Source organism: Acipenser ruthenus, chromosome 22 (assembly GCF_902713425.1).
Source record: "Acipenser ruthenus chromosome 22, fAciRut3.2 maternal haplotype, whole genome shotgun sequence".
NCBI lineage: Eukaryota > Metazoa > Chordata > Actinopteri > Acipenseriformes > Acipenseridae > Acipenser > Acipenser ruthenus.
In genome coordinates this window covers 10,594,188-10,606,298 of record NC_081210.1, presented here as the reverse complement: position 1 = coordinate 10,606,298, position 12,111 = coordinate 10,594,188, and the positions used below count along the sequence as shown (strand labels likewise).

General features: G+C 37.6%; 2 protein-coding genes across 3 annotated transcripts in view; both read right to left on the bottom strand.

The window, feature by feature from the left end:
- The window catches only part of LOC117431834 (intraflagellar transport protein 140 homolog), an 85,904-nt gene that overhangs the window by 61,761 nt on the left and 12,032 nt on the right, over positions 1-12,111 (bottom strand). Inside the window, exons 4-7 of the mRNA XM_034053157.3 lie at positions 6,709-6,830; positions 5,894-6,036; positions 5,250-5,425; positions 509-600 (exon numbers count right to left, since the gene is read on the bottom strand). Coding sequence (XP_033909048.3) covers positions 509-600; positions 5,250-5,425; positions 5,894-6,036; positions 6,709-6,830 — 533 coding nt within the window. The remainder of the gene's footprint in view (positions 1-508; positions 601-5,249; positions 5,426-5,893; positions 6,037-6,708; positions 6,831-12,111) is intronic.
- On the bottom strand, positions 7,302-11,987 carry LOC131699402 (uncharacterized). Of its 2 annotated transcripts, XM_058995970.1 has the most exons (3): positions 11,568-11,987; positions 10,645-10,851; positions 7,324-10,130 (listed from the first exon to the last, which is right to left on the bottom strand). In XM_058995970.1, the coding sequence occupies exons 1-3, from the start codon at positions 11,985-11,987 to the stop codon at positions 8,208-8,210; spliced, it is 2,550 nt and encodes an 849-aa protein (XP_058851953.1). In that variant the 3' UTR covers positions 7,324-8,207. The 2 variants fall into 2 exon arrangements, with proteins under 2 accessions (XP_058851954.1, XP_058851953.1); XM_058995971.1 differs by lacking the exon at positions 11,568-11,987 and having other exon boundaries at positions 7,302-10,130; positions 10,645-10,979.

The window sequence follows — 12,111 nt, the reverse complement described above, 5'->3', positions numbered from 1 at the left end:
GCTTTACCCAGATCAATCTGGGCTCATCCAAGATGTCAACTTCTATTATAGCTTACCTGCACGCCAAAAAACAACTACTTTAAAAGAGAATACAAACAAAACATTCAATTGAGAGTAACCTAAATTGACCAGTCGCCAACTGGATTGCACTTGCGACTAAATCACTATATTGATATCAACATATTTTTAGTAACAATTACTTATCGCCTTATGAAAAAAAAAAATGTATTGGCATATTGGCAGATAATTCATTATAATACATGTTAAATGGTTATTTATGATTCAGTTAATACAAGCCATAACCCACTGCCTTGAATTTAAAAATGCCATGCAATGCTGTGTCTGGTTATACTTTCAGTAAATGTGCATGCTGTGAAAGTAAATATATTTCTAGGTTGTACTTAGTAAATTACAAATGTTTTTGTAACTGAACTTATTTAAGTAAATCGGGTGATAATTACAATATTTTTCAGATGGTTATTGATAACAGAAGTTACTGAACTCATACCTGACCACTTTCTCCCCTGTTGCAGTGATCAACAGCCCCTTCTCTGCCCAGGCCATGTCAGCGCTCTGGCCACTCTTCCCACTCAGCTTCACCTGCAAACCCACCAAACACAAATAACACTATCACATCTTAATTCTCACAGGTCTCTTAAAAAGTGTCAACAATTATAATTACTTGTATAACAAATAAAATACAAGTCAACAGTGCACTTCAAAAATCGCGGGTGTGGTCCTGTGACCTACACACTCAATGGTCGAAGAGAACTAGAGCTCCAACCCCAACCTCTTCTTTTTGGTGAATTTCAAGGTTATACTTCTATTTTCCACGCGGTGACAATGTCGGAGCAAAATGACACAGCTTCGCTGGCTTCAACCCCCGCTGGGAAACGTTTCGGACCATCTTCACAAAATCGTTCAGAAGCCTGTATCGCTGATGCCATTTCCCAAGCGTTGACTAGGCAACACGAATCCCTCAAGGCAGTGGTCTCTCAGGCTGGAAATGGTGCGATGGAAGGAGTGAAAGTTTCGCTTTGGTAGACCAGAGAAGCAGTACAATCTCTCAGAACAGACATGGATTCACATGTGACAGTAGTTCGAGGGCTAATTACTAGTGTGGACGGTCTACAATCAGAGACGAGGGCAATGAAGCGTGATATTGGGAACTGCACTTCTGAGCTAGACAAATTGAATCTCAAAATAGCTGATCTCAAAGGCAGATCCAGACGCAAGAAGGTCAGAATCTGTGGGCTGGCACCGAACCGGGAGGGAGATAATCCCTGTCGGCTTTCTGATACCGATCGAACATGCACACAGAATCTACAATGGCAACTCGAATGGTTTTGAAGTAAAACGGACCATGATCTTTAAGGTTATCTGGTACAAAGAGATGCAGGCTATTCTGCACTTTAGTACCCCTAAGTAGATTTTTCTAGATTTTTTACGCAGGACAAATGTGGATTTGGCATTTTTAGAAGAATCGCATTTGAGTGCATCAGATCTTCTCAAATTAAAAAATACATTTTATAAAGTTGCTGCTACATCTAGTGATGGTTCGAAAACAAAGGGTGTTATCATTCTCTTCAGATGCAGTCTCCATTTGAATATAGAAAAGGTTAGTAATGACAAGGTTGGGAAGACTGGCTTATATCTGTACAACATTACAGGGGGAAAAAGCAGCTTTTATCAGTGTATACGCCCCCACTGTTTTTTGACCCAAACTTTTTCCCTCTTCTGACAAAATAATTACTGTCATTATCTGAGTATTCTCTGATAATTGGAGAAGATATGAACACTGTTTTTGATTTGCAACAAGACAGATCAAACGGTGCCTTCTCTGGTTCACAGCAATCAGCGTCCCAAGCAGTACATCAATTAACACAGGACCCGAGTCATAAAACGCATTCAAGAATTGACTATATTTGTCTTCACCTGATTTAGTTATGTTTGCCAATACAATAACAGTCCTTCCTGCGATTCTCTCCAATCACAACCCCATACAGTGTGAATTTCAATTCCACCCTACAGCGCAAAAAACAACACGCTAGCAATTCAATGTAACTATACTACAAAGCCCAGAGTTTGTCGCCCAGTTAAAAATGAAGCTAGTGGAATTTTTAGAAATTAACAGGAGCTCTTCTTTCGCTTCTTCTTTCGCCTCTCATGTAAAAAAACCACTGTCAATTGTTGGAGTGTGCACAAAAGAGTAACTACACCCGAGCTGATGAAGAAAAACTGCGAGCCACCAGGGCAGAGCTTAATGATCTATTGTAGAATTTCTTATGCATAGAGTTAGACAAAAAATATTACTTTTATGGCAGTAAACCCAGCCAAAATTGAAGCAAAGTAAATCTCGTGCATCCATTGAAACTACCCATTCATCCTCAAAGGGACTAATTTGTGACCCGAAAAGTTAGTGCAACTTTCCGTTCTGTTTTCTGCTTTGTATAACTCTAACTCCACGTTGGGTGAGGTGGCATGTTCCTGACTCTGACCCTTCCAAACCTATCTGAGGCAGAGTCAGCAGAATTAGGCAAACCCATCTCTCTGGATGAGTTAAAAACAGCACGGGAGAGTGCTAAAAAGGGTAAAACCCCAGGACTTGACGGCATCCCCCCCATGGGCTACTGGTCTAAGATTGATTCTTTAATTCTGGGATTTCTGTGGAATAGCAAGCACCCACAAATCAAACTGAATACAGTACAGCGCACCCACAAATCAAACTGAATACACTGTAGCACACCAAAATGGACGGTGGCCTAGCAATCCCACACTTTAAGCTGTACTATTGGGCTTTTCAATTACGTTCACAAAAAATATGGATAAATCCACTGTCTGCAGTTCCCTGGAGAGAAATCGAGGAAGCATTAGTTTCTCCCATTAGACTACAAGATATTTTATTTGAAGGTCTCAAGAACAGAAAATGTGCACTACACTTTGGTCCTATCGTTGCAAATACAATAGAGAACTGGAGGGTGATAATAAAGCATATGGGGCAAAAAATGAAATGGCACCAACACTCGCCTATCTGGTATAATAGAGCGCTCATGTCAGGCAATCAACCCTTTGTTTTCAAACCTCTAAAAAGGCATTAACACACTGAGTGACATATACGATAAGGACCGGCTTATTGTTACCTCTCTTTTCAATTTAGCAGGATCATGTTTTTTCTTATATCTTTAACTGCACTCTGCTTTGAGTGCTTATGGGGTTCCCTGGGAGTCGGAATTTAAAGCGCATCCTATAAAGGCCGGAACACAGTGTTCGATGCGACCGTCGCATTTCAATGGAGGAGGTTGCGTAGCAAAAAAATCTTCGCGAGCAGGCATCACACACTGTCCGATTGAAATCGTGGGAAGGGACGCACAATTTGTGGTATTTTTATGATGTTTGACCAGCCCTGGATGCATTAAGTACAGCGGCAATGGGGCAAATTAATGACAATAGATGAAAACATAAGGATATGACAGTATCTATATACAAATCAATGAAATACCTTGTGTGTGTGTGTGTATATATATATATTAGAGAGAGAAAACAAGGATGTCTGTCTCCAATCATATCACTGAACACGGAGAACTCATTGGTTGCTGACTTTGATACTTGCAAGTGGATATAACACACTACCCAATGCGAGGGAATCGCATCGCAAAATATTAAACATGTTTAAGCTTTGCAATCGATTGGCCGATCCTGTAAAATCGCATCGCAATGCGACTGAAAAATCACGTTGCTATTAATCGCATCAGGCAATGTGTCCAGGGCTTAATAGACTGGGTCTCAGGAACTGCCTCTAGGGGGCTAGTCTCTGCGATATACTCACATCTGCTAAAAGCTTCATATCAGCAGCTGGCTATTATCAAAATATGTGAAAACGATCTAACCTCAGAGGATGGGCCAATTGATTGGAATACGATCTGGCATAATATATTTAATGCGCCAAAAAGTCCTAATCATCAGCTAATTCATTTCAAACTGTCCCACAGGACATATTCGACGCCTCTTAAGAGATAACGCGTGGGAATCACATCAGGCTCACTTTGTAACCTCTGTTCTGTTAAAACACCTGGCACCTTAATGAACATGCTCTGGAAATGTCCAGAGGTCAATTCTTTTTGGGGCCAAATCACATCTATACTGTCAACCATAATTGGGAGAGACTTGCCATTAGATTCAATGTTGCTCCTACTTAATGATGATTCAAAACTTTAAATGCTTGAGCGCCAGAGGAACATGTGGGTTGCTGGATTGACAGCAGCAAAGAAACTGATAGTACAGCACTGGCTCCATCCCCATAGACTGCCTGTGCGGCAGTGGTTGTCATATTTTAATGACATAGTTATGTTGGAGCTATCTACCTCCAGGATAAATATGGCAAAAATTGCCACTTTAGAGACTTGGAGTGGAGCAGCGGCTGAGATAGCCAAACTATTGACGGCTGCCTAATTGTCATTGGGATGGTTAGGAAATGTGGGGATTGTTGGGGTTCGCTGTATACCTGTTACCTATTTTCTGTGTCAAATTACTCTCATGGGGTCTGGGGAGTGATGAGAGGGGCCGTCGGGGGGAGGGGGGATGAGGAAGGGGGGGGGGGGGGGGGTGCAAAATATGTTCATCAATGTATGTAGTTTTTGCTTTGTATAAAAACACAATGAATATGTGATCACAAAAAAGTAAACTGTGGACTTGTATTAGTGCTAGTGCAAAACGACTGAAATGTAGTTGGTGGCAAAAATGTCTATGTATGTATTCATTCATATAATATAATTTACAAATCGCGGTATGAAAAATATATCATGGAAAGGAAGCCAATGCATTAATGACATCTACAATGAATAACGCACATTCTACTGAATTAAACAGTGTTTCTCTTCTTCTGTAATAGGTCATTTGATCCTGTAAAATATGGCACAACACTACAAATGATCTTTGGTTTTCCAGCAAATTAAAAATGAAAGAATATTTAAATATTTATTTAAATTCTGAAAGACTCAAACATGAAACACTCATGTTCATCCCAGCACTAATTTGTATAGAACACGTGACTGGTTAAATGACTGTTTACAGAAAATGTACTACTGTATTAAACTTATATTTACTTAAAAGCTGAAAGATCTCTAGAACAACAATAACAATAATAATGTATGGGTTATCTGTCCTATACAACATGATTTCAAAACTAAAATCAATATTAAGTAGCTGTAATAATAGAGAGAGAAGGGTGATAGGGATTGAGGAGTTCCCACCTTGACGAGTTCTTGTGTGGCCCCTCCTGGCCCCACACTGTACTGGGACAGCAGCAGGGTCTCTGTGATCACCACCAGCACCTCCCGCCCCTGCAGGTACAAGAGCTTCTGAACAGGACTGTCAGCAAGGAGCACCTGGGAGCTCTTCCCCTTCTCATCCACATAGTGCACACTGCCTGAAGAGGGGAGAGAGGAGAGACACAGATAGTGACTGAGGAGCAGGGTTCACATACAAACACCTTACAGTGCACAAAACAACCACAATCAGACCTAATGTAATGGCTAGAGCATTGCAGCTGGTAGAAGTAAGTACTGCATTTTGAATTTTCAGATAAAGAATACTATAGGCCCAATCTTTATGGTCTATTCACCTAAATGCAATTTCCACAATTTTTTGTAAGAACAAACAATCCGGAAACTAACTTAAGGGCTAGAAACTGTAGTTATATACCCTTAACGTTTGCTTTCCATTCACAAATATGTTTAAAAGACACAGCTTTCGCTATAAAATGCATATTTTTGCTATATTTGTACTGTAAGAATCTACATGTAGTTATATTTAAAAAATGTACTATGGCTTTTTAGCATAGAGGTGTCACTACATTAGGCTAAAGAAAGAGCTGTGGGCCTCTCCTCTGCCCTACCATCTGCAGTGCTGATGAAGAAGGTTGTGCCCTCCTGGGGTCCCAGCTTGAGCGGCCTTCCCTTCACAGCCTTCCTCCAGTTGAACATGTCCAGAGCATTCTCATCCCCACTCACCGCAGTGCGAGCCAGCTGCACCAGGTCACTGCACAGAGAGGGACACAGAAACACTGGGGTCTGTTTCAATCTGCTAAACATAAACTAAATGCCAACTACCTCCACTGTAAAGGAAGAACATCTCAAATAGCAGGGCCTTTTGCTCAAGAAATTTCCTTACAGTGGATTGGAACCATTTGGGTCATGTTATTCTGTTCTGCCGAGACATTTCTCCACAGAATAGAATAACAGCTACAGTTCTATGGCCTAGCAATACACTTAAATAAACATAAAAAAAAGATTTGGAAATAGTTCCTTTGGAGTTAATGAGCTAAACCGTGTCATATATAAATACCACCACCCTAAAAGCTGGTTCATACTTCAATGGTGAGCCCGTCGCAGAGGCCCTTTCCTAGTGTCTCTAGTCATGCAGCTGTCTGCCGATCCAAGGCAGAGTGGGAGCCAGGGTTTCATTTTTCTCAACTCTGGTTAGTCGCACTGCATGACTGCTTCTCAGTGGTCATAAGACTGAAGAATGAACCAGCCTTCCTCAACTTTTTTTGTTGTATTTAGTGATGTTAATAAGACATTAAGTTAACCTGTAACACTAGTGGGACTAATAGTCAAAGGGTGGCTGTATTTAGTTCCATAGCATTAGATATTTAAAATAGACCCAGACCGTCACCGATATACCCTGTTTCCATCTGACTCTGGTACTCACTCTCCAGGCGGTGCAGGTCTAAACACACAGTGAGTCAAGTGCTTTCCATAATCATGTCTTAGAAGTGGAGCTCCCTGCAGCTGGCCTCGAGGATCAACTTCCCACACTGCCAGCGCTCCCAGCTGCATGAATATACAAAAATGTACACAAAGGTATAACATGTACACTACCAAAAGTGATTTCTTGAGATTCTTGTAAGAAGAAGAATTCTCTTGTAACAAGAAAAAATGCTGAGTTATACCAGCTGCACAATAAAAAAAATCTTAATTTCTCTTGGTGTAAGAATTCTACTAAAAGTGATTTCTTGAGATTCTTATAAGAAGAAGAATTCTCTTGTAACAAGAAAAAATGCTGAGTTATACCAACTGCACAATAAAAAAAATCTTGATTTCTCTTGGTGTAAGAATTCTACCAAAAGTGATTTCTTGAGATTCTTGTAAGAAGAAGAATTCTCTTGTAACAAGAAAAAAATACCTATTTTTGCCAGTTAACACATTTTTTTCTTGTTGTAAGAAACTGAACTTAATTACAGCAGTCATTTCTTACAACAAGAAACATTTAACTTAACATTAAATAAAGCTGGAAAACAGTACCTTCATTTCCAGGTTATACATCAAACTGAATAATTTTATGTGCAAATGTCGAGGCGTTAAAAATTAAAGGAATGCATTTTAGTTAAGTTAGTGAGTTAGTTAAGTGAAACAGAAAAAAACAGATAAACACTGGTTCAAAAACCATTTATTTTTAACTTTTAAAACACAACAAATAGCCATGTGCACAGAGCAAAACATACAAATAAGAAGTTTAAAGGTACATAAATGTGAGAAATCCCCCTAAAGCAGACAAATGTTTAAAGCAAAACAAATCAGATCAATGTTTTAACAGAGTCTACGGCCATTGTCCTTGCCCCCTCCCTGGCACCATGGATCTGGAGAGCTCCACATGTATAAGAAAGGCACCTATCCAATGAGGCCAGGGAAAGGAATATGGAGGCTACCAACAGAGCGCCACCATTCATTTGGCCGCCGTGAGACCTGCCGAACAAATCCGTTTCTTTTGTATAGATGAGTCATCATCTAACAATAACACTGAGAGAGAAAGGGATTTCTCTATCAAGAATAGTAGAAAAAGTAGCAGAAACCTGCTCCAAAATATAGCCTCAGGACACTCCCATAACACATGTAGAAAGGTGCCCATGAAACCCTAGGGACACAGCTCACACAAAGGGGAATGGGTAAATGTTATTGTAATAGAACGCAGAGATGGCCAGATGCTACCCCCAAGCACTTCAACTGTTTGACGATCGGTACATTTAAAGGTATATCGTACTCTATCATTGGATTATATAAAGACATTTTATAGTTTTATAGTTTTTTGAAACAGAGTGTTTGCATCGTCTTGCATGGAAGAAATAAACGTATGTAAATTAAAAAATACATAAAAATGTCTGATATACTGTAGTACCAACACATGCTAATGGAACATAATGGAACACAGTTTTACTTTAACGCCCATTCAGTTATTTTGCCTATCAAATCGTAATGTATGGGAATTAGCATTTCATTTTTAACACAGCATATGTTGTACACACTGTGGTCCAATAACTGATTTGCAGAAACAACCTCAAACGCACTTGGAAGGTCAGGATTCTCTACAACATAGCATTGCCTTTCTTCATCAAATGAAACTGTGTCATACAACTGTAATGCAAAATATATATGTGAATTTGTAATCCAAATATACCTTATCTTTCCAAACAAAGGTAGAAAATTACATTCTGGTGACGTGCCACTAGTTACAATAGCCTTTTCACAACAATACTTAACCCCATTAATTTTAACCCAATTAGCAGTATAAATTGTGTCACTGTTTTCAATGTTAAATGCTGTCATTCTTTCTTCTGCCAAATTTCTTTCTTCGCCATTTACCACTTTGCAACTACCAACTTCTCTTTCATTTGAAAATAAGGGGTGCTGTTTTGAAAGACTTTCACGCAGCTCTTTCTTCTGGTTACGTTCTGCCAAAGATTTACATATATTAATATGATTTTGTTGTTTTGCAAGACGTTTAAAGTAAGAATGTTTGCCTTCAAATCGCATACACCAAACATGAACTAGAGGACCAAATTCAGATATCAGCTTTGGAATATGAAGAAGATAATGTTGTTTTGGTATAATACTTAGATGAGGGAACAGCTGTTTAAAATGTTTAAGATGCTCTTTAATTAACACACGAAGACATGCTAATGTTGTGACACACACACATGGACTGAAAGCAATATGGGTTATTTCCACAAGTTCCTTTATGAATGTATAGTGTGGATCATCAGAAATACAAAGCTCGTTTAATATAAGTAATAAATGTTTCAGTAAAGTCCACATTTCATCTGCATTTTGTTTAAGCTTGTTATCCTCACTGTCTAAGCAATTTGATTGAAGCATTTGTGGTTTGCTTTTCATGCATGCGTAACCATAATCAAAATGTTTAACTTTTAAATTAAACTCATCTAACCTAAATTTTGCAGCATTATGTATCCAAAACTTTAAACATTCTTTTACTTCATATTGTGCAACACCCTCAAGAATAACATGCATGATATCTTCAGGAAGCATTGATGTAACATTAAAATAAGGGAAATTTGTTAATTCACTTCTTCGATTGATGCCATATACTGTACGCAAAACATTTCTCAGATCATCTGTTGCTGCACGTTCTATCTCAGCTATTCTAACTTCATGCATTTCACGGCAATATGTAACAAAATCAGAATCTATAAAGTGGTTTTGCATCCTATCAAAAGTACATTCACAGTGCCTGCATTTCTGAAATGCAAAGCCAACTCCTTCCTTAAATCCACCCACTTCATGAGCAGCCAACGTATCTCCACTAAAGGAAATAGCTGCACCATGGACAACTCTACCATGCATTTCAACTCCATTTGAAAGTTCTGTCAGATTTGCTTGGATTTCTTTTAAAACTCTGTCAATGCCATATTTCTTTTTATCTTGTGATTTTATAATAGCCAATAATCGTATTGCCTCCAATTTAGATCTGTATCTTACATTAATGTTTCCTAGAGTGTAATAAAACATTCCGAGCTTGTGCTTACCAGCTTTATTTCCAATTGGATTGTCAACTTCAGCTTCATCATAATATAGCAATATTTGTAAACCTGTTTGATGTTCCACAAAAAGGGGATGAGATCTGAATATATGCCCATCACACATATTACTAAGCACAGACGGATCAGCATATAGTGGAGGGGACAAAATCATGTCGCAGATTGGCTTACTAGATAAAAGTTGTTTTAAACTGTCCAACAGTGAAATGTAAATGAATGTGTCATCCACCATGGTCATCTGCCTTTTGTGGTTTTTCTTCTTATGTCCAATTCTGTGCCCTAGAACTACTTCTTTGGGTTCCTTCAAATGCAAAATACAAAGAAACCAAATCACTATTGTATTATATGTATATGTATATATGTGTGTGTGTGTGTGTGTGTGACTGCATTTGTATGGGGTGCCATGTGTAAAAAAAAAAAAAAAAAAGTTCATATTTTAACTTTTTTCCAGATTTAACCTTAAATATTTAACTAAATGTTACATATTTGTAGAGAATTCACAATTAGTTAAATATTTATTTGTAAATGGTTACTGGTAAATAAAAATACCATACTTTTTGCCAGCTGTTACAACATTATGTAAGTAACACAAGTTTTAATTGTATTTGAAATAATAACAGACTAACATTGCATTTAAAATATACTTTATTAGTGTTAAAGAACACAAATACATTTTTTTTAAAGAATAAACTTTCAAATGTGGAAAATAAATATTTTAGATAAATAAATATTTTTGTTGTACTAAAATGCACTACCAATTGATTAAACTTTTAAAATGATGCATGCATTTTAAGAAAGATCTGTACTTTACTTACAACATAACTGAAGTGGTTTCTAGCATATCTGTCAAGCTTAAATCGTGTATTAATGCCATCAAAAACGTCTTCCTTCATTAGATCGTCACCAATGAAACTGGGATCTATGTCCTGCTCCTGAAGTTGATTGCGTACACCTTCTAAAATTCTTCTACGGTAGTTTTCCATCAGCCCTTCTGTTGCATGGACAACGGAATCCACAGTTTTCTAAATAACACAAGCGTTACATTGTATAATTACAGTTTATTTAACCAGGTACTGTATTACATTTCCACAACTTTCGCTCAGCTTCACACTCTAAATTAGATAATTTGGGGTGTATATCGAATTCGACAATAAACATAAACTCTTTAAATAAACAAACAAATAAACAATTACCTTTTGTTATATAATTCCCTCTACAATGCATAATAATAATAATAATAATAATAATAATAATAATAATAATAATAATAATAATAATAATAATAATATGCAGTTTTAACTAGCTCTGCTTTATAAATTGGCCAGAAAAAAAAGCATTCAAAATATAATCTTCTGATGGATATCATTCATGAGTTTTGCCAAACAAAGAATGCATAGGCCTACATTAAATAATAATAATAATAATAATAATAATAATAATAATAATAATAATAATAATAATAATAATAATAATACGGTTAAACTACAAACAGATCTTCCAAGTATCACAAAGCATAAGGGTGATACACTACATTAGACAGTGTATCAGTAGGTGTAACATTTACCGACATCAGATCAGTAATCGGCTAGTATGTAACTTTTTTAAAAACTTTGGCAAAGGGTTCACTGATATTACAGCTGACGCAATATATCATTGCAAGGAAATGCATTTCATTCATAAGTTTGTGTAAGTAGCTAACAGTCAAAACAAACAAAACAATAACAATGAAAAGTCTTACCTGTGTTAGTAAATTCTGTTCCTTTAACGAGAGCACATACAAAGCTGCAGACTCCTTTCTTCGTCCATTTCTTGTCGTGGGATCATCGACTACGACTGGACCACTAATAGTAGCATTGATATTAACGTACTCATCGGCCGTGGTCGTAATTTCCCTATCTCCCTCTGTACTTGTGCCTTGGCAATCAGTAGTCGGTGGTGGTCCCCCTGTTCGGTACAACTGGGCATGACATTTAGTTACATGCCTGTAAAAGCTGTCATACTTATCGTACGTTTTGGGGCATTGGTTTATATTACAGGTAATATGAAAATTTGGTTCATTTGAGTGTATATTATTTATATGACCCAATAGCACTTTCAGTGTCAAAGCAATGAAAATATGACAAATTAAACATCGCCAAGTCAGTCGATGGTTTTCCATTTTGCCTCTTGAAGAAGTGTCGTGAGGGATGCTCGGGACAGGTTCACGCGCATACTTCTAAGCGCGCCAAGCACGAGCAAGAATTCTGAAGAGGAGACGTTTAGTTTTTTTTGACAAAAGCAAA